Source organism: Aspergillus tubingensis (assembly GCF_013340325.1).
Source record: "Aspergillus tubingensis WU-2223L DNA, scaffold_8, whole genome shotgun sequence".
NCBI lineage: Eukaryota > Fungi > Ascomycota > Eurotiomycetes > Eurotiales > Aspergillaceae > Aspergillus > Aspergillus tubingensis.
This window is the reverse complement of record NW_023336282.1, coordinates 2,716,079-2,741,791: the sequence shown is the minus strand read 5'-3', so window position 1 is coordinate 2,741,791 and position 25,713 is coordinate 2,716,079. Positions and strand designations below refer to the sequence as shown.

Here is a 25,713-nt window from a genome sequence, read left to right as displayed (position 1 = left end):
TGCTGGAATCACACTCGTACACATCCTATTAGTTCCTTCTACCTTCTATCTCAGGGGCGTGCCATTGGTTTCTCAGTCTTCTCAATCGATTCTTGAGAAGAAAAGGAACAGTATTTGTCTTTAATTGCGACAACTTCATAGGTGCCTTCATCGGATGTTTTGATGCTTTTCGTGTGCTCGTAAGAGATATCGTGCTTGATATCGAGTATCTCGGGCTTTCTGCCTCTTCGAGTATTCGAGCTCCGGATATACCTAACAAGTTATTAGTTAATCCACGGTGATATACAGGAGGAATAATAATGAGCGACATACGTAAACTCGAATGGAGGTGTGCCCCAGAACTCAAATTGAAGTTCGGCCTCTCCTCCTTCGTGTATATCAACAACGGAGACTTGACCTTTGCTGATTCTCACACTCGGCATCTCATGAATCGTCTTTGTTATGTTCTTGTGTGCCTTGCACTTTCCACTCGCGCCGTCACCTACAGCGGTAATGGTGAAGACTCCTGGCCGCTCGGCAATCCGGCGGAAATTCGTGGTCTTGGAAGTAGCTTTTTTGGATGCACCGTCAAATGTATAGAACACGTCAAACGGGGCGTGACCAGACAATGAGAAAGAAAGGCGTTCGCCGACACAGTAATCGGTCTTTGATTCCAGAGGGATGATTGTGGGCACGTCCGAAACCGCGACCCTCACCGAAGAAGAGTCAAATTCGGTTTCTTGCTGGCATCCACGTGCATCTCTCACTTTGCGGATGCTGACGACATGTTGGCCCAATTCAAGATGGCGTCGTGGGATAGGCAAGTTATGCCTGTTGGATTTGATGTTTGGGATTGACACAATTTCTGGTTTGGCTTTCGAGTGGTGCTTGATGGAGATTTCGAGGGAAAATGGCGGTACGCCCTCCAAAGTAATGGGTATCAGTTCCTCGCCACTGATGTCTTCTTTGCAGAAACCGTAGATACGACCAGGCGAGTCAAAACGTGCAGAGGGGAGGGGGTTTACCCTTTGCGTCACGACAACCGGCCGGCTGCGGGGATCATGGTCGTAGAGATGGTCGCCGACTTCTGTGAATTTGTATGTATAGGAACCAGGCTCTGACGTATCCATTTCCATGGAGGCAGCATTCAGGGCTGTCTTCAGACTCTGTAGCCTGACTGACGGTGAACCACGAGACGTCTTGCGCTGCTGCTCGTACTGTATGTCGTAGGGGGGGTTACCCGACAGCCGAAGCTCAAGACTATCATCTTCGCCTTGACAAACATCGCGTTTCGTTACGTGGCCATCGTCGCCAACGGGAGAGCCATCCACTGTCGTGATATGAGGGCGAGGTATCCAGGACACCTCAAAGACGTTGGCTGACTGGTCAATAGAGCCAGGGCAAGAGCTATCAGCAACGTCCACAAGTTCGTACTGCCCTTCTTGAGCAACGGTGAGCACGCTATTCTCTTGCCAGAATGTCTTCTCAAGAACGGCAGAATTGGTATTCAAGTTGCGATATCTGACGTTCCACGGCCTCTCCCCACTTAGTCTGACCGGAATGTCAAGCTTGGAGTCCTGCAAAGCCAAGTATTTTCTACTTTTTTCAATCTGGCCGAAGGACGCGTGCGGTGGCTTCGAGCGAGCGTCAATCTTGATAGTGTCCCTGAGAGTCCGTTTGCAGTTCGAACGATCCTTGACGCCAGTTAGCACAATGGCATACTCGCCACCGCTGACGAGCTTTTCTGTCACGATTGTGGCCATTTCGCTATCGGAAACCAAAGAATACTTCGTCTTCTTGCCGTTGTGGACGAGCTCGTATTGCAACGTCCATGGCGCTTCACCTAGGAAGGCTACGTCTACGGACACTGGCTCCCCAAAGCAAGCCTTGCGCACCTCCTTGTTCCCAAGGAAATGAGCAGAAGCTGGAGGTTTCACATCTTGTTCTAGGACTGGTACTTTGTCCCTGAGAGATTGCGGAGCGTAAACAGTGTCCGAGATGTCCAAGAAGCGATAACGATAGGCGCCTGCCTCTGAAGGGGTGAAATCCAGCTGAGCACGCAGCCCGTCAATTGTCTGGGACTTTGTCTCCACGCCTTTCGAGTGTTCAACAACATATCGAACCCGGAAAGGTGGCGATCCAGTGAGGTCCAGATCAACGAGTAGACCGACAGGATTATTAGCGCACTTGTCAAAGATCTTCTCGTACCTAATAGCCAGTTCAGGCTCGGGAGGATTGCGCAGGTAACAAGACGAGGGTTCCAGCGTTTCTCCAGAACAGTATTGGCTTGAAACTGAGTTCAGGCTGTACCAACCCGGATCCTTAATCTGAGGTTTCTGGTCGAGACTCTTGAGTGTGAGTTGACGAACTTTGTTAGGCTGTTCACTTGGACTTTCTTGATCGCTACCGCTGAACGAGTACACCAGAGAAAAGGGCCCATCATTGGCGTAGCCTTGACCAGAAGGATGGTATTTCAAGGGAAGGTCAACGCTGTCGCCACGTGCAACCTCTAGGAAGCTCTGGTCATTGCAGCCAGTCAGAGACAGGCGTGGCCTCTCGTGGACTGAAAATTGATGCCACTGTGATAGAGACTTGGTCGAGGAGCGATCAAATACATCCAAAAGCGCCGAATAATTTGCGATGTTCCCTGCACCATCATGTACCTCTTCAATGCTGTAGAGCCACTCCCCGCCCACATTCAGTGACTCATTCAACGGAACTTCGATGATTTGGCTTTGAGCCCAGGCGACTTCGGGTTCTCTGGAATTAAAAAGGAGGCCGGAATTTCTCTGACCCAACAATGGCGAGCGCAAATTATCGGGATGTATGTTTTGAAACGAAAATCCTCGGTCAAGATGATTCACTTGTCTGCTGTACTTAATCTTCAATGGCGGCGTGCCCTCGACCGCTAGTATCAGGTTTGACAGTTCCCCTCGACATTTATGAGTATGCGAGTTCTTAACCAGCGCCCGGGGACAAGTGACAACGAGAGCATCAGACGAGCGCATGTGTACATCAAGGTTAGACTCATCTACTACCCTCTGCAGGCGATAAATGCCCGGTCGCCGAGTTGAATAGAGAAGATCTCGATGAAGGTCTGAACTTGAGCTTTGGTGCCTTTTCTCTGCATGTTTTTTCATCTGTTTCAACTGCTTGGACGATAGTATGATCGTTTCATTTGCGCCGGTGTCGTAATCTAGGCGTAACAACTCGATAAGGATAGGATCCGTTTGATTGACTCGAATTGGCAAATCGATGGCAGTCTTTTGTGCGTCGATGCACAGTGGTACTTGATCTGGGTTTAGTATAGCTGAACTGCATGATTTGTTAGCGTATACAAATAGTTATGTCAATTGCCAAACTAGGGGCTCTTACCCTTCGGGGAGTATATGAACGATCTGCTTTCCTAGAATAAGAGATGCGTTGTGAATGATATCACCTGGCTTCACACTTCGTTCAGAAATGGACAGCTCTCTATCGTAGGCCAACTTGACCATGCCAGCGATCCATGTCCCAACCGGGATCTAATTACAAGTTAGCAAGCTCTTTGTTTTACTGCGGCGACGTGGACAAGCATACGGGGATTCGAAACATGAGGAATACATTGCCGACAACGTGAATAATGAAGATTGCAAGTGTAGTGGGAAAAGCCCATTCTAGCCACGGGATGCGCAGCGCCTGTAGACCGAAGAGAAAGACACCATCGACAGCAGCCCATTTAAGGAATAACCAAGTCGAGTCCAAATCATCGGATGCCGTCCAAGACTCGTATACTCGCCAAGCATTTAATGCTACATAGAAAGCCGCAATGTAAAGTCGCTGCGACGGGGCATCTATAACCCCTACTGGTATGAGTGGTCGATTGGCATCTTGTGCGGGTATCTTTGAAAGACTCTTCGTCTGCTCTAAATCACGGGGCTTCGGCTTAGATGTGGAATAGCTCAAGTCTCTGATCTTCGGAGTTCGTTGTGGTGTCTGCGGGAAAGCAGACCGAAGTCGAGGAGTACCGTTCATGGCATGCTGCGGTCATCAAAAAAAGGGCACAAAGACCTATAGTAGACGTAATAGGGTGAGCTTTTTGTGCTCTAGAAAGGATGGTTTGTGAAATTTGAATGAATTACTCACGAGAGTTGCTGAGGCTGGCGGTTGTCTTGGACTCACCAGGGGAAAGTGGTTGTTGAGCCGTTCGATGTTGCGAAAGAAAAAGAAAGCGCGAGGGAAAAGAAAACAGGCTAGTGAGTAGTAGGTTGGGCTGCGCGTATTTGAAAGAGAACTTCGGCGAGATTTGGCACACTAATAACGTACTCGCGTTGTAAATCTATTATGTTTCCTTTATAATTTGGTAAATGTGCTTGACAATGTGAAAAGTCCCGAACAATAGGTGGTGAAATACCGGGACCTAGCTAGACAAGAGTAATAAGTAAATGCAAGGGTTTAGCTTTTTAGCTGTCGGAAGTGCTCCAGTTTGCAGCTCGGATCCCGTTAATGATGTATGAAGATCACGTGTTGCATGGTGGAAACAGGCCCATTGGATGCTTTCGCTAACTAAACTAGTACTAGTAGAGCGCGCGTCTGCAAACGCGTGTCGCTTACTGTAGATTCAGGTAACTGGTATACAAACTAAACTACCTACTACTCTCCACGGGAGACCTTACTGAGATGCAACGGGAGCCGTAGTAGACTCCTCTGTAATCATATACAAGGCCACTTCTTCGCCTCCTCTGGAATGGACACTCCATATCTACGGAGTAGATCGATGCTGCGGGAAGCCGTAAGTACCTGGTATCCCAGTACTCCGTACACGTGGTGTAATAGACTACGGAGTGTACTCCGTAGTAGTCCCCCGGTAAATGTGTTACACAGCGACTAGTCCTCCATCCTCCCTTTGATCAAGCAGGTAGGTAGCTAGTAACACGGCAAATCCTGACACGCTGGTTTCTCTAAAGTGGGCTCAGAGAGAGCCTCTTCCATGCTTCTCCCTACCGTCAGTAAGACTACGGTCCATTTCTCATGATCTCTGCCCCTTCTGCATGGTGACCAGCCCTGTGGATCCATGCTTTGCTCGGTTTCCACCATTCCTCTTCCACTATCTATAACCTCCGAACTAGCTAGGGACCTACAACTACTGGCATCATGACCCATCAGGCCAAACGCCGACGGGTTGGAACCCAGCCGACTGCCACTGTAGGCAATGGCATTGAGGGTTTGGACGGTTACTACTCACCGGCATCGAAATTCGAGCAGGATTCCTGGAATGGATTCTGTGAGCTGGATTCGGAACCTGTATGGCTCTATGACCGATATTTCCATTGCTTCCCACGGTGTTGAGCGCCATGATTGATCATCTTTCTGCAGGCTCTTTTCAATGTGATGCTCCGGGAGTTCGGAGTAAAAGGGATCAAAATCCAAGAGGTCGTGTCACTTGACGAGGAGATGATGGCATTTCTGAAGTAAGTGGCATACCATGATCTAGTTTATTGATTACCAAGACCTTATACACCCACAGTAAACCCATATATGGTCTGATTTTCCTGTTCCGTTGGCGCGAGGATGATCCAGATAAGCAAGAAGCAAGCTGCCCGGAGGGCCTCTGGTTTGCTAATCAGGTCAGTCTTCCCTGTCTACAGATCTAGCCCTAGAGCTTGCCACTAACATTCTAGCCCAGACAGCCAGCAATGCTTGCGCCAGTGTGGCGCTTCTAAACATCGTCAACAACATCACCAATATCGACCTTGGGGAGAATCTACAGAGTTTCAAAGACTTTACCATGCCGTTCACACCCGCACTGAGGGGAGATGCAATAAGTAACTTCGAATTCGTCAAAAGAATACATAATTCATTCGCCAGGTAATTGCTTCGTCCACTGGACACTCACTTGATTAATTTGGCAGCAGGAAGATGGACATGCTTAGCTCAGACTACCAGCTCAAAGCTGAGGCTACATCCAAGCGAAGTAGGCCAGCTAAGGACAAGCCCGCTGATAATAAAGCAGACGCGGGTTTTCATTTCATTGCCTTCGTCCCTGCCTTGGGTAAAGTTTGGAAGTTCGACGGCTTAGAACGTCAACCTCAGGCGCTTGGTAAGTCATGTCAAGTCTATTACGGTAACTATCTGTCACTGACTGGGCCGGATCCTTAGGCTCTTGCGCATCGGATGAAGATTGGCTGAGCCTGGTAAAGCCTGATATTCGCGCCAGAATGGAGGCATATGAAGAAGATCAGATAGAGTTTTCTATCCTGAGTGTTGCTAGAGATCCGCTCCCTGAGCTTGTCAATCAATTAGCTGCCAATGTAAGGGGCCTAGAAATCATTCAAGAGCGCTTGAGCTCATGTCCCGAGAGCTCTGCTGGTCTTGAATCCACTCTGGCGGATTCGATATACGAAAATACCATCCTGGGACCGGACGAAAGCTATGCGTTGACGAGGAAAATCATCGACCAAGTGACCGTCCATGAAAGACAAGAGAAAGAATATCGGGCATGTTCAGTGGAAGAACTTGTTCATCATCGGCAGAGGTTGGGTCATGCTCAACAGGAACTACGAGCAGCAATCCGAGAAGAGCAACAGTCTCAGCAAATGGATGAGGATTATGCTGAAGGACGAAGATATGATTATGGCCCGGCTATTCGAACGTGGCTACGCTTTCTAGCACGCAAAAGGATGATAGAGGACTTGTTATGAAGACTCCATCAGAACATCCTGTTGTTCTCGTTATCTTTGTCGTCCTTCTCCACCAAAGGGGATTGGAAGAAAAATAATGTTTGACTGTTCTACGTAGAGCGTGCCCTAGGAGCACTCCACGGCGGATGACTACATTAGCGTTGAATAGACATAAAATAGTAGTTTTGTGTCCGATGATCGTTACTGTCCGGTGACTTTGATTACTCGGTCATCGAAACTATGGAGGCTGTGGGAGGTGTCATGATATGAGGTAAAACATGGAAAGCGGAGGGAGAGTCCATACGGATGGAGTACTTACGCTTGATATATTATTGCATGTAGATAAGAAGCGAGGACGGATATAGCTTCGTGCATGCAGTAGGAGCCAAGTGTAAGTATATCATGTGTGTAGTGTGCACAGAATAAATGAATGGGAAGAACAAAGTTTACATAATGTTCTACTTACTCACTAGTACCTAGAGGGTACATAGGTACTGTTACCTAACTAACTTACTAGTTAGTAGTAACAAGTTAGTAAAGCCCAAGGAGGGCCGGACAAGGAGCCTCGTGATGCGCCGATTGGACGACAACCCATTTTCGGTCTTTTCTTCCTTCTTTTCCATCATCATTCCAATTCGGTTCCGAATTTCCAGTCTCTCCCTGCCTTCCACGGCCTTCCCATCTTTTCAGCAGAATGTTCCTTTACTTTCTACTACTGAACACAAGTACAGAGTAGTAAATATTAGTTTAAGTTGGCTGAGCGGCCCTTAACAGTACTACTATTACTACTTCTTTCCTTCACCCTGTTCATTCCCCCCTATTCTCTCCATGCTTCTTCGCGTCCCCTTTATCTACATGAATCAGTGGGTAATCCCCACTTCAAACAATTCAGGAGTACAAGCAAGATTCGACTACTGCCAGTGCCACTGACAGTCATTATCTGCAGGCTGGCCTGCGTGACTACTTATTTGACTATTTTGTCTTGTTTTCTTCTTAATCATAACTAGTTAACTACTCGTTCTTTTTTATTTTAATTTTACCCCCTTTTCTTTCTTAGTCAGTCCGTTCTTGGTCTCTCCTCTCTCCCAACCAATTGCGTGTGTCGGTGACAGTGACGTAGAAAGACAAGAGGGACGTCACCGCCTGGAAGTCAGTGCACGCGCCCGCCGCATTAATTATTCTTCTTATTATCGTTTCTCCAGCACTTTTGCGGCCTTTTTTTTTTGCCTTGCTTTTGTTGCTATCTCTGGCTGGTCCTCATCTGCTTGCTTATTCCCGTGCCTGTACTCGCTGTGCAAGCCTATCCTTTTTTCCCTTCCCATCACTCAAGTCCTGTGATCGTCTGGGTGGCTGCCCGGTGCACACCGCAGATCTCGCTCCGACACTCAACCATCGACCCTTTTCGCCACAAGCTACGCAAAGAACACCATCTCTCTTATCCCTCCCAGATTCGCTATACTATCTCCAGACGCATAGAGTGCCATCATGTCTTCAACTACAGTCCAAGACACTCCTGAGAAGGCACCTGATGATTCTTCCAAGTTGAAGACTTTCTTGTCCATTCTCCGCAAGTACGTGGGATTTTGACATGGGCTAGCTACACCGTTGCTCACTGCCCGGTACCTCTCTCCGATAGTCTGTGCTGATAGGTCTGGATGGTCTTGCCAGGTTCGTCGGAGTAGCCGACATCGCGTCTGTTCGTTTCTCATTGCCTGCGCATCTTCTAGAACCCACGCCAAATCTGGGTAAGCTGTCTCCTGTGCTATCTATCGCACGAGAGTCATCTCCCCTTCGCAGATTGCTAATATAGATCTCCTTTCCTCAATCAGAATACTGGAATTACCTAGACAGACCGGAGGCCTTTGCAAGGTCAGCAAGATAGCCTGTTCATCATTAGGGCTTGTTGTTCTCTGACATGGTTGTCACAGCATTGGTCAATCGGAAGATCCGCTGGGACGTACGCTGGAGGTTTTGAGATTTTGGTTCACCAAGGACTTGGTATACTGCCCTCATTCAAGATGCATTGTCAATCAGTGGCAGGTCATTGACCAGATCACAGAAATACATCAAAGGCAAACCATGCAAGCCGTACAATTCTACCTTGGGGGAATTCTTCAGAGTAGGTTTGAAACGGAGCCCTCGTGGCCTAAGTTAATGGCATGTTCTGACTCGCCTGGAATTAGTGCACTTGGGAAGTAGATCAGACGCTCCCAGAAGTCTCGCCGACTCCAAAAACTTCCTCCAACGCAAAGAATAGCAGCGCAGATTCCGTCAAGATATGCTACTTAACTGAACAAACTTCTCACCACCCTCCGGTTTCGGCTTTTTTTATAGACTGCCCGGATACAGGGGTCTCGGCGCGTGGTTTCGACCAGATCAGTGCCAAGTTCACCGGCACCAGCATCCGGGTCGCTCCTGGCCAGCATAACCTGGGAATATTCGTCAACTTGAAAAACAGAGATGATGAGGAATACCACTTGACTCATCCTGCAGCACACCTTGGTGGTCTCCTCAGAGGCGCTTTGGCGATCTCTGTCTCGGACACTTGCTACATCACTTGTGCGAAGACGCGCATCAAGGTCATTTTACAGTACCTGGAGGAGGGCTGGATTGGTCGGGCGCAGAATAAGGTTGAGGGTGTGATCTTCCAGTACGATCCGGATAAGGATGTGACTACGAGAATCAAAGATGTACCCGAAGGCGATGTTCTTGCCCGGATCAGTGGCTCTTGGCATGGACAAGTTTTCTACACGTTGGCCGGTACAAACGAACCTCGGCTTTTGATCGATGTCACACCCCTCTTCCCAGTCGCGAAGACGCTGCCTCCAGAAGAGAGTCAACTATCCAACGAATCTCGCAAGTTTTGGTCCTTGGTCACCGAAGCGATCGTCGACAAAAAGTACGGCCAGGCCACCAAGCTCAAGCAAGACATCGAGGAACGACAACGACAAAAGGCCGCAGAGCGTCAGAACAAGAACGAAACGTGGCAGCCTCGTTTCTTCACCGGCGCTGTTACACCTTTGGGAAGACCCGAGCTAACAGATGAAGGGTTGAAGGTACTTGAAGGGCTACGCAGCGGTGATTATAGGTTGGACGAGAGTGTAACGAAGGGTGCATAGAGGCGTTATCTTTATAGGTCCGATTGTATATGGACGCAATCACTTGAATCTGGCGTATGCGAAGAAATTGTTTTGGCGACATATAATTAGAGGTATTTGTTTGTTCGGTCTTCCTAAACTTCTTTTGGTTGCCTCGGGATTACACCTTTGTCTGCTGTGCCTATAGGAAGAAAGCATTTAATGATTTTAGATCTCTTTCATCCAGTGGCGGGGCCAACTCGTAGATACAAGCTATCGTCAAGAAAAGTTCTACAACCGTGAAGATAGAATAATGGCTGTACTGAGGGACTTCGCTCTTTTCTTGGCCTCCTATCCCACCCAGCATACGACCTACCAGGATATCTCGGACACGATTGGCGTTTCTTTTCTATTCTTTTCCAACAATTATGGCCGTTGCCAACTTACAGTAGGTGCCTTGCAGGCAGTTGGATCACCGCAGCAGCACATACAGTATGTCGATGACATTTTTAATTATTGTGAAATTCCACAAAATATAGGGGTCACAGAAACCGGGGTCCACTGTACAATTCCATTGGGACTAGCTGCCCATCAGGCCATAAGGTTAGTCCCCCTTACATATACTAAACACGAGATAAGTAAAGGAAGAGAGGGTAAAGAAAAATAGAAAAGAAATTTAAGCACATCCATCCGTAGTTCCTTCGCAGACATCCGACCGCAAAACGCCGCTGGGCCCCCATTTATGCGCCGATGTAGAGACCAAAATCCCAAGTTATCATTATGAAGCATAATTTCATCAGCCTAGGCGTTCGCCGTGACAACTTTGTTGAATCCTGCAGTTACTGTCTTCGTTATTTCTTCATTCTTGTGAGGAAGAAGAGACAAGGCATAAGCAACGTCATTCCACTGCCGCTCGGTCTCACATCTGGGAAGTCGAGCAGCCAGTTTCTCAGCTAATTGCCGGGCGTGTTTCTCCTGCGAGCGCAAAAGTGGTCAGCACATGAAGGCATAGATTATTTTATGTGAGGTGTCCCAATGGAGACTTACCTTTTCAACGAAGCCTATCAGGAATTTAACGATACGCCTCAATGAGGCCTCCTCGAGATTACGTTCAGCACTAAGAAGGCTGAACATATCAACGAAGTGGTTGTAGACTGCGTTGTCTTTGCCCGCCAGCTCAGTGAAAAACATGCGGGCAAGGTCAGCAATACGCTTATCTTCATCCTCGAGACACTTAGCCATCTCGCCCAGCTGCCCTTTGACCTTGACCTGACCGGCTAAAATAAGGAATGTAAGCGTCATGAGACAAGTGCGCTTCACCGAAGCTTCGTCATCGTTCAGTCGACGATACAAGAAGTCTGTATTTTCATCGATCAGATGGTTAAAACAAACTGCCATGTCTCCTAAAGCGATCACGGCGTTACTGCGGACCGTTGGATCTTCAGAACGCTCCATGATGGTAATCAAAAGTGGCAAGTTTTTCTCGCAATAGTCTGCCGAGACACACATCAACTTGGCCATGCACAGAGTTGCCGCCGCCTGAAGGTTGCGGTCGGCATAGATGTTGCTATTCGCGCAAATTTCTGTAACCAACGGCCCAAAATTGGATAGGAGCGAATTCTCGCCGTATAGCAATTCCCGTTCTCGAATATGTGCCATGGCATCCTGAAAATCATCTTCTGTAGTCCCACCGATGAGGTCAAGCTCATCATCTTCGGCATTGTCGTTCTTTTGGTTGGAGGTATTGGCTGTTTTGTTCTTCTCCTGTTCTGCTTTGCGGCGTTTAAAGTCAAGTTCACACAATTCAAGATGAACAATCTGCTTAATGGCAATATGACCGACAACAAAAAGAAGCTGGGATAAAGAAGTAGACGACGTTTCTTGCTTTGCTCCTTGACATTCCGTTGAAGCCGTTTCAGGTCGTTGTTCTTCTCCGTCATCTGAAACTTTGGAAGGGGATCGTTGAAGCTGTGGCTGAAAAACGAATCTAGTTTTCCGTTTCAGTATATCAGAGCACAAAACATCTGGATGCTTTGACAGGGCATAAATAGCACCAATGGCTTGTTCCGCCACACCGTACCATTCTTTGCTATCAGATATCGATTCGACTATAGCCCCGAGCTTCGTCAAAACTGCATGGTCATTGCCCAGTTTGGGGATACCAACGTCCTTGGACTTTGCTTGGCGACCTGGCACCATTCGTCTCAATGCAATGCATGTATACTTTGCAAGCACGAGGTCAGATCTGCCCAGGCTTCCAAGGCCGATGCGCAACATTGTCTCAATTTCTTTTATGACGACCTCGGGATCTGCCAAAGCAAGCATGCCCAGGACAATTATAGCTCCTCGACGCTGCGTCTTTGATATCTCTTTCTTTTGCACACCATAGACCTGCCAGAGCTTCGCAATAACGGCATCTGAAATGTGGCCGGCCCTCATCATAGTACTCAATAGTTGTTCGAGACATGTCAGTTCAGCGGGCGTTGACCCAAACGTTAGACTGATCATGTTTCGCGCGATATAATTTGCAGCGTCATTGGGACTAAACGAATCTGGAGCCTCGAAGAAAAGTCCTTTATAGCAGTCGATCAAGTGAGTCTGAACTCCCTTGCCTTCGTCACTATTACCTTTCGTCCAGATCAGTCGCAGCATCCGCCGGATCCCGCTACGGGAGGTCTCGACCTTGTAGGCATCGAGCACGACAAAGAAGTCCATGGCCTCAATGGCCTCACTCTTGTTCCTCGACGATAAAAGCTGAGCGACCAAGCCAGATGAGGAATGAAGGACTTCGATGAACCGGATGGCTTCATTGTAATATTTTCTGGTGAGCTGTAGCCGTGCTAGCAGCTCGGAAGTAGCTGCCTGTTCAGCAGCTTTCTTGATGGCTGTGGCTTTCTCTTCCTCTGTCAATCCCGAAGCTTTAGATGGGGAGTCCTCCGGCAATTGAGTGGCATCATCCAATAATGCACTGTCAACATGCGATGCATCCGCCCCATCAAAACCAGGTGTCTCGGGAGGTCTCAACGCATTCAGTTCAGCATCCACAGTGTCAAGTCTAGCTGACCATTCCTTATGCGAGAGTTGCCCACCGTGCATGACACTGAAAGGGTGAGTTGATACCAGCTTTGCCAGCAATCGTATCGCATTCCGGCGCACGTTGCTGCTCTTGTCCTCTAAGCTCCTTGCTGCCAGCTCCGCTACAGCCTGGCGTCGCTTGGGGAATTTCTGTTCCAGGTCACAAATCCTCATGTAAACCTGGATAGCTCTGCATCGACAGTAAGGATTGATATCCAGAAAGCGCTCTTCAAGCACATCGAAAAATGCGTTGATCTGCGTTTTGTAGTTGTCACTCCGCTCCTCTTGCCGGCTTAGATCGGCGATGAGATTCCCGCAGACTTCGATTACTGCACAACGAAGGGTGTATGACTATAGAATATTAGATACTCAGTAACTGGCACGATGGGAGAGTGTGCGTAATCACCTCGCTGTCCAGCTGCTTAGCCAAAAGAGTCATTTGCTTGATGATAAGTCGTGGGGCCAGCTCTGAGAGTTTCACAATGAACGCTGACACCGACTTAGGACCGCGTGTGTCATTAGAATTGAATTCTTTGTTTCCAAGCTCCCTAACAAACGTAAGCCGGAAGTGTTCCTGTGGACATACAAGTTAAAGTATGCTACGTACTTCAGTATTTCATCCGAGAGCTGAGGATAATCATATTGTTCTGCCAAGATATGCAAGAACTCCGCCATAGGTTCTGAGAGGTGCTCAAAATATGTCAAGCTCTGTACGATGGAGGTCTGGGCACCTATCTGGTGAGTTAGTTATTGGGTTCCTACCTCAGTTAGCTGACTCAGAGCAACTTACCGAATGCATGGCCGTGGTGCTTAACTGCGATGCAAAGAACCTTAAATGCATGCATCCGAATGCTCATACTCTTGACGCGTTGTTCGCTTTCGAGGATAAGGTAAATTGAGCGGGTGAACAGATTGATGAATGTATCGCGGTCAGATGTCGTCAGAAATATTCTGCTGAGTTTAAGCTTCATCACCTTGCACATCGTCTCCATCGAGATCTGAATCTGCGCGGTCCAGTCCCAGTTTCCATCTTTGGCGTTCGTTTTAGATCTGGCTGATTTCCCTGCGCCTCTGCGGGCGGGTACAGGCTCTGTGGGCTTTTCTGCAGCTTTGACCTCTACGGCACTAAGAGCCCATTGGAGAAGAAACCCATACATTTCCAAGAGCTGCTTGTGATGCTGTATGCCATCCTGCTCATCGGATTCAAGCTCCCCATGTATTATGTCCGCTTCGACCGATAAGCCGGAAACGATTAAATCAAGAAGCTTGCTGAGAGACCTAGTGGGGGAAAACGAGCAATACCTGCGCAAATAAGGGGGTTTAGAAACATTTCTATAGATAATGAAGACATCCCGAGGATGAGAGGAACATATCAGGGGACAGGACGCACTTCAACAGAAACTGCAGCGAATCGAAAGAAGACGATCGGGCCAGTCCTTCTGGGTTTTCCGCGACCGCATCAACGATGGGATTCAAGACATTGTCAATCAGAGCGCTAGACAGTTGGTCCGGATCGGTCTCGCAGTCGAGCAGCTCTGGATCAGCATCGGGAGTAGGGACAGAGGCCGGGTCGCTCAGATAGTGTTTCAGCGACTCGTTTATGTCGAATTGAATTCGGTCCTCCATGATCGGCCACTGCGAGGGTTATCCCCGAAGGGCATATAGCTTTATCAAAAGCGATGAGGCCAAGAGGCGTGTTGCGAAAGCAATATATGTGTAGGTAGCGAGCCGGAAGGAGGGGGTTGTTGAATTGGGGGGGGGGGGGGATGTTGGAGGGGAAGGAGAGCCGCAGGGAAGAAATGACGGGCGGCGGGCTTCATTTGTTTGTATCTTTCCCTTTTGGTAGGTGGTTGTGAGGCGGCGGGGGCTGAGGGTTGCGTACCAGTAAATTATGTCACACGCTTCAACCCTCAATAATTACACTCTCACGCCGCTATCCCGTATTGTAGCAGGTCTTGAGAAATACAAATTACAGCATTACAACCAACATATACTGCAAACGGCTACCAGTACACCAGCAACATGTAATCTGATAGGTTTGCTTCAGACCCTTCCGCTTTGTGGTTGTTTCCTGTCAATACTTGTAATATGAAAATTACGTTTATATGATTCATGTAACTACAAACGAGTAAACAAACAAGTCTGGTTCCTGGTGCGGCGGTTTTGCATGCTGTTTGGAGCATCTTTGGATTGTTGCTGGAAAACAGTGGGAGCGACGACCGACTTCCCTCACCACAACACTACAACAGGACTGGGGCTTCTCCTCATACCTATCCACACGTGTATGTGCGCGTGCGCGACTTGATCTAGCAATACCACCCTGCACTCATTCGCATATTTTCATAACCTCACGCCTTCCTTTCCTTCCTGAAGCACGACTATATCATTTTCAGTCTTATTGCACCTGTTTTGTCGTGTTGCTGCCAGGTTCTGCTGATCAAGCTATCACTCAGTGATCTTCCCTGCTAGTCTGTAACAGCCCTTCCAAGCGGTCCTCATTGCGATGTCCGCTCTTCATGCAGTTCCTACCGATACCTTCGGCATACAGCAACCTGTCGCTGCGACCCAAGGCCCCAAATATGTTAGAGAGGACAGTGCAGCCACAGATAGTGATGGATCGATAGAGCAAATTCGAGAAGAGGTGGAGTACGAGGAGGGTGACGCTCAAGACAAAGAGGATGTTGATGAATCAGTGAAAGAGGATATGAGAAAACTCGAGGACACATTCCCCGGCATATCTGATAGATTTCGGCTGTTGAATAGAATCGGAGAAGGTATAGTGCAGCCGATTAACTTGCCCTTGGCTGTGTCCTCCCACATAGTAGCTGCTTCTACTTGCACCGACGGACTGACCGGCTGGCCATGGGTTTACAGGTACCTTTTCCACCGTGTACAAAGCAGAGGACCTCTTGTACGACCACTATGAAAACGACTGGGACACTTTCCAAGGCAATCACACGGACAGTTGGACGGACCAACCGTCTAAAAGACGCCGGGTGGAAGGTGATAACGGCCGCTCGATTCCAGTCAAACGAAGGAAGCCACGGTTCGTTGCATTGAAAAAGATCTATGTGACTAGTAGTCCCCATCGCATTCAAAATGAACTTGAGCTGCTACATGATCTTCGGGGTTGCCGATCAGTATGCCCGTTAATCACGGCTTTCCGCTACCAGGATCAAGTTGTGGCCGTTCTACCCTTCTTCCCACACACCGACTTTCGCATTCAGTATCGCACATTCCTGGTTGCTGATATGCGACATTATTTCCGGTCACTGTTCACTGCACTGCACTCCGTCCATAAACATAACATTCTCCATCGCGATATCAAGCCAACGTAAGGACTACGCGCTATTCCACCATGTCTTCGATACTTGCCGGATGCTAACTTATAGCCTTGGCAGTAATTTCCTCTATAATCCTGATCTTCGAGAAGGCGTGTTAGTCGATTTCGGGCTTGCAGAAGTGAGTAGATCCACTGGTCATACGAGGCGACAACATACTGACTTGCGGTCATAGCGTGAGGGTTCTGAGTACACAGGTACCTGCCTGTGCGCAAATGCAGCTTACATACGCCGTAGTAGATATAACCACAGTTATCACAGCACTCATTGTTCACCGACGACATTATCAGCTGGCTATCCTAAGAACGACTCACGACCATCAAGGCGCGCTAATCGAGCAGGAACGCGTGGGTTTCGTGCACCTGAAGTCCTCTTCAAGTGCACTTCTCAGACAACCAAAATAGATATGTGGTCCGCCGGCGTCATTCTCTTGACCCTACTTGGACGCCGCTTTCCTTTTTTTAACTCCGCTGATGATGTTGACGCTATGATTGAGATGGCGAGTATCTTCGGCACTCGACGCATGAAAGCTGCTGCAGCCATGCATGGGCAGATATTCGAAACAAATATCCCGACCATCGGTGAAAAGGGGTATAGCTGGGAGAAACTTGTGAAATGGGCCAGCTGTGTCGAAGAGCTAACTGAAAGTGAGAAACAGGCCACTCGATTACTGGCTGGCCTCATGGAGCTGGATCCCTACAAGCGCCTTAGTGCCAAGGAAGCCCTACAACATGAGTTTTTCACTGACCCTATAGACCATGATGTGGAGTGGGGAGGGGACCCCGACGATAGCGCAGACACTGGGGAAGAAGATGAGGATAAGGATGATGGAGAAGCGGACGAAGTAGCAATGATATAGAGCTCCCGAGCCAATGTATGATAATGACTCCTGGTTTGATGATAATAAAACAACCTCTAACCTACTATTTGCGATCGCTTTATTATTAAACGGACATTTTCAAAGAATGGTTCCTTGGGTCCAGGCGATATATTCTCTAGCAAGTACAACTACTGAACGAGGGAGCCAGGGAAGACATGTAGACTGAAGAACTGATTCATTTAGCCGCACTGAAAGTAGGGGGATACCCGACCTCTAAGTCTAGTAATTTAGGAGTTGCGGCTTTCACCAACAGCCACATTATAATATTTAGTGTCGTATATATCTAGGAAGATGGATGCTCACTCAGCTAGCACAGGTTCTGTTCAGCCAGCCTCGCCGAAATCAACATGTCCTGTTTGTTCAGCATGTTGTGTAGCACCTCTCTCTCCGACGAATGTCCCTCCGCACGTATTGCAACGAAGACGAAACCCAGCTGTGTCAGTGTAGTAATGCCTGGTTTGCAGAACCTGACAGAGTTCCTGCGACTTCTCGAGTACCAATGGATCTGCAGCGTCGAAGACTTTTGTATCAAAGTCAGGAGGCACATCTGAGTGGGTATAGGGCGGACTAGAAGGCGACAAAGCGATTGTATCGTAGTGGATTCCCGAATAGACCACGATACACCGCATCGGGGCGCCTTCGTTAAAGCGATCGATGCGAAGGGTCTGCACATCTATGGAGCATATCTCAATGTCGAAATGCTTGCTCAGAATGCTCAGCTCAATACCACCACCCCAAGAGTCCTCATTCTGAATCCAGCGGCAGTATTCATCCGGCTTCTTTTCCAATACTGCCTCAGTATAAAGGTCTGGGTGCGCTTGGATTGTTTGCGCAACAACAGATCGTAATTCGGTCATGGCATCTACTCCTCCCATAGTCGCACTACTCACTGCACGAAAGAGACAAGAGTTGTCATCGGGCATGATTCGGAGAACGAAGGTTCCGCTATGGTCAGGCGAGGGGACCTCCGGCGGATCATCAGGAGAACCCTTCTTATGTGTGCTGCCTACAACTGGCGCTTTCAGCGGCGAATCTGCCGCTTGAGGTTCGTTCTTTAGCGGGGCATGAGCCGAGTTCTCTTGCTGTGTGACGATAAGTTGTTCCCCGTTCAGGGTAATGTCAAGATCTGCTAGTTTCTGCTTCGAAGGAAGCGCGCCTAGCACCAAGGGCTTGATATTTGGATATCCATATTTTACATCGTACGCCGTCAGCCCCGTTTTCTCCGTGATTTGGTGCCGGAGGTCGTCGACAGTTGCATCTGCATCCAGCGTGACGGTGGACTGTCCCGCCGGACCGCGAATCCGGATCCTCATTCTCCCTTGTGACGTAGTATCGCGAACGCTAGCGGGGTGGTGGATTGGTAAAGGTGTGTATATAGATATAGATTCTGGATGGTGTGCGAAAGATATTCAGAGTCCAGTAATCTGCTTCAAGAACAGTTGCTGCAGTCGGGGTGATTGATAAAGGCTGGGGGGAAGACAATTGACCAGCAATCGAAGCCGGCACCTGAACAATCGGGGGAGGGTTTATCTCCGCCGCAGGAGGAGCGATAGTAGTAATGCCTGACCGCGGCGGAGGCGGGTAAGTGGCGGTGCAGCCTGGAAGTAAGGTATGTTAGTATGTATATTGTATGTAGATGTAATAAAACAAGGACGCTGATTATACGTAGTATGTAATATTACATGTATCGTCACAGACTCTTGAAGCTACCTGATGAGTCAGCATAGTTGCTGCGCGAATCTCGTCCTTGTGCGCTTTTGCGCTCATTGTACTCCTGTTCGCACCCCAGATCAGCTCCCGCTGTCGATGTGCTCGACTGACAGGATATCTTGAAATCAAGACTGACGAGTGGGTTTGGGCCCTGATCTGCGTGCCGTTTCTTGCGTGGCCGCGGCCGTCTACAGTATGGAACCGGAGCCGTCGCAAGCGCAACCTCAACCTGCTCCTGAGGAACCGGTCAAGTCGATCGAGAACGATGGCCAGACCGACGGTCAGGCTCCCACCGATGGGATCACAGATGATCAATGGAGGTCAATGATGAATGTGGTTTTGGCTATCTATGAATTCAGAGAAGAGGAGTAAGTTCTCCAATCCCCTTGTCCTGCGGGTTGGACCCCGGAGGAGATTCGCCGCGCTGAGTCGCATTCTGTCCGAGGCTGGATCGTGTCCCTCAATTCAGACTGACAATCCCCTTCTTCCCCACGGGTTGCAGTGGCCATGATCCATCAAGACTGTTCCAGCGAAGCGTCAACAAACGCAATGTTCCCGATTATTACGATATCATCAAGGAGCCTATGGCTCTAAGCATTCTTAAACAGAAGATCAACAAGCGCGAGTATAAGAGCTTCTCGGAGTTCGTGCGCGACTGTGCCCTAGTATGTTGCATCACTTTGGCTCTTTCGCCATCCGGGGTTCGTAGTTAGCTTACGTTAATCCTGTTCGCTAGATCCCTCACAATGCGCAAACCTACAACCGCCCCAAATCCCAAGCGTACGAAGATGCGCTCGTGATAAAGGTCTGTAGAAACTCGGGCTCTACTTTCGGCTATCGATGCGTTCATGTTCAGTTTCGCTGACTGCAACTTTGACAACAAAAGGATGTCTTCATTGCCGAGTTTCGAAAACTGGTTGATCAAGGGATCATCACTGCAGAAGAGGCTGAACTTCCCGATCTGGGGGAAATCCCCGAGGCCGATCCTCTTCCCGAGGAAGAGGAAGAGGAAGACGAGGATGAAGAAGACGAAGAGGATGAGGAAGATTCGGATGATGAGAGCCGACGGAAGAAGAAAAAGGGCCCTCGTCCGGGTGGTAAACGGGACGGTGGCAAAGATGACGGTCAAAAGTCGAACGATCCCGAACTGAGGAAGAAACGTGGACGACCACCGCGTGTTGATACCCCGATGGAGGCTAGAATCAAAGCTGTCTTAAAGGGTATTCGGAAGCTGAAGGGCCCTGGTAGCCAACTCAAGGTGCGACATTTCGAGCGATTGCCCGACAAGGCCACCTACCCGGACTATTACATGGAAATCAGAGAACCCATTGCTATCGACATTATCAAGCGGAAGTCGAAGCGGAAGAAGTACAATTCCGTGGACCATTTCATGAGAGACATGGACCTCATGTTTAACAACGCAAAGGCCTACAACCAGCCAGAGAGTCAAATCTATAAGGATGCGGTTGACTTGCAATTGGAAGCACGCAAACTGGCGGAGCACGAGAAGAAGAAGCCGGACAGTGAGTACTTGATGGAGGATGGACGCTTGCCCCTCCCGGATGGCATCCTGCACAAGAGCGAGCTGTGGAAGGTTGGCGACTGGGTACATATTCAGAACCCGAATGACGTGACGAAACCCATTGTCGCCCAGATTTACCGCACATGGCAGGATTCTGAGGGTGAGAAATGGATCAACGCTTGTTGGTACTATCGCCCAGAGCAAACTGTCCATCACTTCGAGAAGCATTTCTACCCCAATGAAGTGGTCAAGACTGGTCAATATCGTGATCACCGGGTGGAGGAGATTGTGGATCGTTGCTTCGTGATGTTCTTCACTCGCTATAATCGTGGTCGACCCCGAGGTCTTCCGCCCGACAAAGATGTCTACGTCTGCGAGGCTCGGTACAATGAAGAGAAGCATAAACTGAACAAGATTAAAACGTGGGCGAGTTGTCTCCCCGATGAAGTCAGGGAAAAGGACTACGAGATGGATTTGTTTGATGCTCCCCGAAGGATCAAGAAGATCCCCAGCCCAATCAAGCATTTGCTGAAGAGCGATGCGAAGGAGACCGATGACCTGCCCAAACCGACTTGGGGGGCCGAGAATGCACCTCCTGTCGTCGGTGCAGTTCATCGCCGCCCTCGAGATGAGAACGTAAGCTTTTCCAAACCCCTTCCCCCCTCTTCCACTGCTGGTTATTGGCATCACTGACAGGATCTACGCTTTACCAGGAATCTCCTCCTCCAGAACCAACCCCGTCACCACCTCCGTCCCTGCCACCACCAACCTTGCCCCCAGCTCCACCTCGACAGCCATCGATCCCTCAGTCGTCTGGACGGCCCAGTATAGACAATCAAAGCACCGGCGTGACGGCTGGAACTGTGGCGGCGGTCCGATCCCCAGCTGCACCTATTCCTCCGGCCCAGAGCTCACCGGCACCAGCTCCTCCGGTAAATTTCCATCAACCCCAGATTCCCCCAACCCAGGCTTATCAGCCTGCCTTGCAGAAGCGTGCTAGCGCATTCGTCCCTCAAACACCTCACCCGGCTACCTACCAAACGACGGCCATGTCTCACCCATACGCGGCCGCTCAACAAACACCATATAACGCATATTCTGGCGGCCGGTTGCCGGTTCCTCCCATGGGAATGTACAATCCCAACGCTCCTCGTCCGATCGAAGTCTTCCATTTGAGCGATTCCGCGAATGCTGCCATCCCGGCCGACATACGTGAACAGTTCCACTGTGATGACCAGGGTCGCGTGCTATTCTTCTCCAGCCCGCCGCTTGATGTAGTCCCATCCGTTCAGCAAAAGCTAGGCCATTCACTCAAATATCTAGCTGCCAAAGAGGAGCGGAGAAGGTTGGTGGAGGCCAAGAAGCGCAAAGAGATGGATGAACAGGCCGAGCGAGAAGCAGATGCTAAGCGACAGCGAGCTGACATTGAGACAACTCTCGCCGCTCGGGTGGACGCTCTGACAACTAGGGCCGTGGAAAATTTGACGTCCCAGATCACGCAGGGCACAGGTCAGCTTTACGAAATCCTGTATCAGGACCAGGCGGAAAGTATCCGACAGGCAGATGCCAAAGCTCACGAACAAAGGCTTCTTGCCGACCACATGTCCCAGCAGGAAACCGCGCGGATATTGGCAAACTCGCAGCCGCCGAGCTACATCAGCCTTAAAGGTAACGCCATGTACCTGAGCGACATTGGACCTAAAGCTTGATTTGTTGCGAAGGAACTGTCTTGAATCGACTACGGCTTAATTCCCTCGAATGCTCAGTGAGACAAAGACTGCCCACTGGATTGCCACGAGCTAGGTAGGATGAGGGTACAACCACGGAACTTGCTTTGGACGGATGGCGATGTCGTCGTCTTCATCATCATCCTCGATAGCCTCTTGTTACCCGACCAAACTCAATCGTAGATGAATTTTTGTTCGTCAAGTCCATGTTCTCATGTATAGTAGTACGTTAAATGCAGTCGATGTTTTCTTTTAGGAAGGTCACTCCGTTATAACTTCGTATATATGTGTCACAACCTACATCTTTACCCTCCTAGCAATCCATCTGTGCTTGTCAGAATGCAACAGCACAGTGTCAGTGTAGACTTGTCTACGAGGTGGAGACATAAGCTATATTTCGGATCATGGAAAGAAGTGGTCTTTCGCAACCTGATCTACCAAGAGTGCGTGTCCAAAACAAGTTCCCCAAATCGGTCTAAAAGCCCGCAATATGCAAAAAGACACAAGATTAATAAGAAAGAGGAAAGAGGGCTGTTGTATAACTCCTGGAGATCGCTGAACTGTTCTATGCAAAATGCCCTCCAATAGCGCCGAAGCCTAGAGCACTCGGTATATCCTTTTTAATGATGACGATGACTTATGGACATTATCATGGACTGGTACCAACCTGTGGTGCTTTTTTTGTTTTCCCTTTGCCCTTTTTTGTTATCATATGCTTTTGGTTTTTCCCCTCGTATATTGTATACATGCAGTAGCAATGGCCGAGTATTGGGTCCAGACCAGTATTCTTCAGCTAAATTTATGGCTGGAACCCAGAGTTACTCGTCGGTGTTGAGACGTCGTCGTCATTGGAATCAGCCTTGTGTGGACTCCAAGAAGCGCTGTTTCGCTTATTATTCTCCTCTTCTTCCATGGAGAAGACCAGGTCGCCCTGTTCCTCATCAATCTTGCTAGTGCTAACTGGAGATGAGACGGTCCGGTCAAGGCGGCTGCTGGCACCCACAGATGATGAATGACGAGCCGAGCCAGGGTGCAGAGAGACGCTGCTTAACTGTTGCGAGATCATTGACATCGATGACTGACGAGATGGACTCCGGCTACCGATTGGGCCTAAGCTGGGGCTGGTTCCCAGGTTGAGAGAAGATTCGCGAAGGGGAGATCCAATGTGAGTAAGCGAGGTGCCGTGGACATCTTCCTCCTTTCTCTGTCGCTGTTTGGCAAACAGAGCGCCGAAACGAGATGGGCTAGAGGCAAGAGGCGATCCAACTTTTGAGAAACTTGTCCCACTCATGCCCAGTCCACTAAGATCGTGGTCAGTGCGCGACAACCGCCGAAGTCGCTCCTGCGGTGTCAAAACGTCGTCATGCAGATTCATCGGCAAGTAATCTTCCTCCATTGGGAAATTGCTTTCATCCCAGTCATCCAGCGCAGTGGGCCGAGGAACGCTAGCAGAGAACACTCGTGATTTTATAGGCCGCTGGGAGTGTAGGAACCGTGGTCCGATACTGTCATTGAGAAGATCAGGCGGTGATGAACCGATGAAAGAGGAAGATGGCTTTCTCAAGTCATTGGGGCCGTAAGCTGTATCCCGAAGATTCCGCAGTGCATCTGACGGCGCAGCGCCCATCCGCTGCGCTGGCGGAGACAACTCCAGTCCGAATTTGGAGGGCACAGAGGCCGCAACCGGGCCATAACGAGCGGCGTGCGAGATCCCCTGGCTATCAAAAGATGCAGGAAGTGGGGCATCAAGTGCAGTTAAATGATGATGATGGCTTGGCGACATGGGGAAGCGCAGATCGTCGACCGGTGAGCCGTACTTGGAGCCAGCATCCGAAACCAATCCAGTATCAATGGTAGGGATGGCATCATAAGGGGGCTGCTGCTGCTGCTGCTGTTGCTGTTGCGCATGCAACGGAGTATATTCATCCTGGGGTGGCATCTGAGAGCTATACCGGGGATCATGGCCATTCAGTCGTTGTTGGGAAAGAACCGAGTTCGTCAGCGCGGAGTCCTGGTTGACATAGGCCTGTGGGTTGACACGCCCGCCCAGATTCAGATGACTTCCTCCCATTGCCATTCCCGGACTGGGACGATTGACTCGGCGACCATCGGGTAGAATATGCGCCAGTGCACACTTTGCTCCAAATTTACAATTTCCCTATAATTGTCCCCAAATGCGGTCAGCCCCATGTGGTATCAGGGTCGATTGAGCATAGCTCGGTGCAAGGAACAAACGGTCATGATATCACCAATTCCATACCTTCGTGAAGTACTTGCAGGGCGCATAATCGATCGCAGCATCGGTAGAATGGAGGAAGGGACATGCCGGCCCGGCCTGGCAAGCTCCTTGACGGAAAAACTTGCAAGGCACATGCTTGGTGTCTGCGCGACAGTTGCCTTCAAGTCAGCATTCAATTAAGACTCGTGGTAAATGGACCGAGTAGCCATGGAGACGAGCGGGACGAGCGTGAGAGAGACCGTCTGGAGTGCAGAGGAATCGACCAGTCTCGCGTGCCAGTGCGAAGCGGCCGGGGATGGGGGGAAGGCAGAGAACGAGTAAGATAGGAGACAACATACTGCTCTGGTTAGGAGGGCTGCGGGCAGCCATGTCGAAGCCCGAGACGTTGCGGGAATGGCCGTTCTGGAGAGCCTGTGGGCCGGAGGGGACCGGGAGAGGAGCGCGGCTTTTCATCTCACCCGATACACGGGGTGGAGGACGAGCAGCGTGAGAGGACGAGGAGGAGGAAGAGGAAGAAGAAGGAAGGGGTTGCGGAGGTGGAGGATTGCGAGAAGCCGACAGCTGCATCGCCAGAAAGAGCAGCAGCAGCAGTTGGCAGTAGTTTGGCAGTAGTAGCAGTAGTAGTAGTAGCAGCGAACGAGATTAGCGGCGTTGGGTTCGGCGGCGGCAGAAGACGGCGGGCGGCGAAGAGCACAAAAATCCGGAGGGGTTTATCGGTGGAACGGGGAGGGAAGGAGGAGGGGGGCGAGATTTCCACGGCTTGGTTTTTGCTGGTGGGGATTGATGGATGATGGATGATGGGATGAGGAGGAGGAGAAGATCACCGAAAAAGTAGAGTGAGAGAGAAACCACGCCTGCTTTGGCGGTGTAGTCGCAAAGTGAATTAATTAAATTAATAGTTATAGTTCACTTTGAAGGGTGTTTTTTTTTTATTTCACTTCTCTAGATTGTGAACAATTAGTTCTCAAGTCTCAAGTCTCCCGACCGGTTGGGAATGCTTACATCTCTCGTTTTAGTACGTATGTACGTAGTAGTTGCCCGATTGCCTCCAAAACTTTGAGATATTTTTTTTAGTTTATGTCAGGCAGAATCTTGCAATCAATTTAGTCCTATCGAAATCCTTGAAACAAAATGAAGTGTTGACTTTTCGAGTGAATAATAATGAATAGCTTCAGGAGGAAGAGAGCGGGCAGACTTCTACTCTAAAGAGGGAGAGGAGGGAAACCACATGGATGGACGGTGATTAAGAAAGCTGCAACTATTTAGTTATTTAGTTTCAAATACTCTCAATCTTGAATTTCTGATCGTTTTTTACCCTCCCCACTAATTTTCCCTTTTTCTGTCCTCCCCCCTCTTTCTCTTCTACCTTTCCACCATACACCCCCCTCTCTCCTCCTCACCCTTCTCTAGTACGATCTCCACATATCTCTCCATACAGTACAATTCGGAAATCCAATTGCTGGACATTCATGCTGGCTACTACAATGGAAGATTTACGTCCATC

At 49.4% G+C, this 25,713-nt stretch overlaps 8 protein-coding genes across 8 annotated transcripts; 4 read left to right on the top strand and 4 right to left on the bottom strand.

Annotated features, from left to right (window-relative positions):
• Positions 1-50: 50 nt before the first annotated feature.
• On the bottom strand, positions 51-3,993 carry AtWU_07274 (putative nuclear envelope pore membrane protein; the record flags this gene model as incomplete). The annotated part of the gene is made up of 4 exons (XM_035502383.1): positions 51-252; positions 313-3,294; positions 3,355-3,503; positions 3,559-3,993. The coding sequence occupies 4 exons, from the start codon at positions 3,991-3,993 to the stop codon at positions 51-53; spliced, it is 3,768 nt and encodes a 1,255-aa protein (XP_035358276.1).
• A 1,119-nt stretch (positions 3,994-5,112) lies between these two features.
• AtWU_07273 (ubiquitin C-terminal hydrolase 37) lies at positions 5,113-6,659 on the top strand (the record flags this gene model as incomplete). Its single annotated transcript, XM_035502382.1, has 6 exons — positions 5,113-5,262; positions 5,335-5,429; positions 5,486-5,585; positions 5,645-5,826; positions 5,874-6,058; positions 6,118-6,659. 6 exons carry the CDS (start codon positions 5,113-5,115, stop codon positions 6,657-6,659), a joined length of 1,254 nt encoding a protein of 417 aa, XP_035358275.1.
• Positions 6,660-8,123: 1,464 nt separating this feature from the next.
• On the top strand, positions 8,124-9,757 carry AtWU_07272 (putative oxysterol binding protein (Orp8); the record flags this gene model as incomplete). The annotated part of the gene is made up of 6 exons (XM_035502381.1): positions 8,124-8,209; positions 8,307-8,383; positions 8,468-8,507; positions 8,567-8,636; positions 8,698-8,757; positions 8,822-9,757. The coding sequence occupies 6 exons, from the start codon at positions 8,124-8,126 to the stop codon at positions 9,755-9,757; spliced, it is 1,269 nt and encodes a 422-aa protein (XP_035358274.1).
• Positions 9,758-10,516: 759 nt separating this feature from the next.
• Positions 10,517-14,416, bottom strand: AtWU_07271 (condensin subunit YCS4; the record flags this gene model as incomplete). Its single annotated transcript, XM_035502380.1, has 6 exons — positions 10,517-10,690; positions 10,763-13,141; positions 13,197-13,338; positions 13,398-13,521; positions 13,581-14,092; positions 14,181-14,416. 6 exons carry the CDS (start codon positions 14,414-14,416, stop codon positions 10,517-10,519), a joined length of 3,567 nt encoding a protein of 1,188 aa, XP_035358273.1.
• An 877-nt stretch (positions 14,417-15,293) lies between these two features.
• Positions 15,294-16,990, top strand: AtWU_07270 (serine/threonine protein kinase CDC7; the record flags this gene model as incomplete). Its single annotated transcript, XM_035502379.1, has 5 exons — positions 15,294-15,564; positions 15,665-16,124; positions 16,192-16,252; positions 16,307-16,338; positions 16,393-16,990. The coding sequence occupies 5 exons, from the start codon at positions 15,294-15,296 to the stop codon at positions 16,988-16,990; spliced, it is 1,422 nt and encodes a 473-aa protein (XP_035358272.1).
• Positions 16,991-17,334: 344 nt separating this feature from the next.
• Positions 17,335-18,324, bottom strand: AtWU_07269 (ubiquitin-specific protease OTU1; the record flags this gene model as incomplete). Its single annotated transcript, XM_035502378.1, has 1 exon — positions 17,335-18,324. The coding sequence occupies one exon, from the start codon at positions 18,322-18,324 to the stop codon at positions 17,335-17,337; it is 990 nt and encodes a 329-aa protein (XP_035358271.1).
• A 592-nt stretch (positions 18,325-18,916) lies between these two features.
• Positions 18,917-21,952, top strand: AtWU_07268 (putative RSC complex subunit (RSC1); the record flags this gene model as incomplete). The annotated part of the gene is made up of 6 exons (XM_035502377.1): positions 18,917-19,089; positions 19,224-19,386; positions 19,458-19,526; positions 19,608-20,879; positions 20,957-21,175; positions 21,233-21,952. The coding sequence occupies 6 exons, from the start codon at positions 18,917-18,919 to the stop codon at positions 21,950-21,952; spliced, it is 2,616 nt and encodes an 871-aa protein (XP_035358270.1).
• An 817-nt stretch (positions 21,953-22,769) lies between these two features.
• On the bottom strand, positions 22,770-24,776 carry AtWU_07267 (putative spindle poison sensitivity protein Scp3; the record flags this gene model as incomplete). Its single annotated transcript, XM_035502376.1, has 3 exons — positions 22,770-24,128; positions 24,231-24,352; positions 24,548-24,776. 3 exons carry the CDS (start codon positions 24,774-24,776, stop codon positions 22,770-22,772), a joined length of 1,710 nt encoding a protein of 569 aa, XP_035358269.1.
• Between the last annotated feature and the right edge of the window lie 937 nt (positions 24,777-25,713).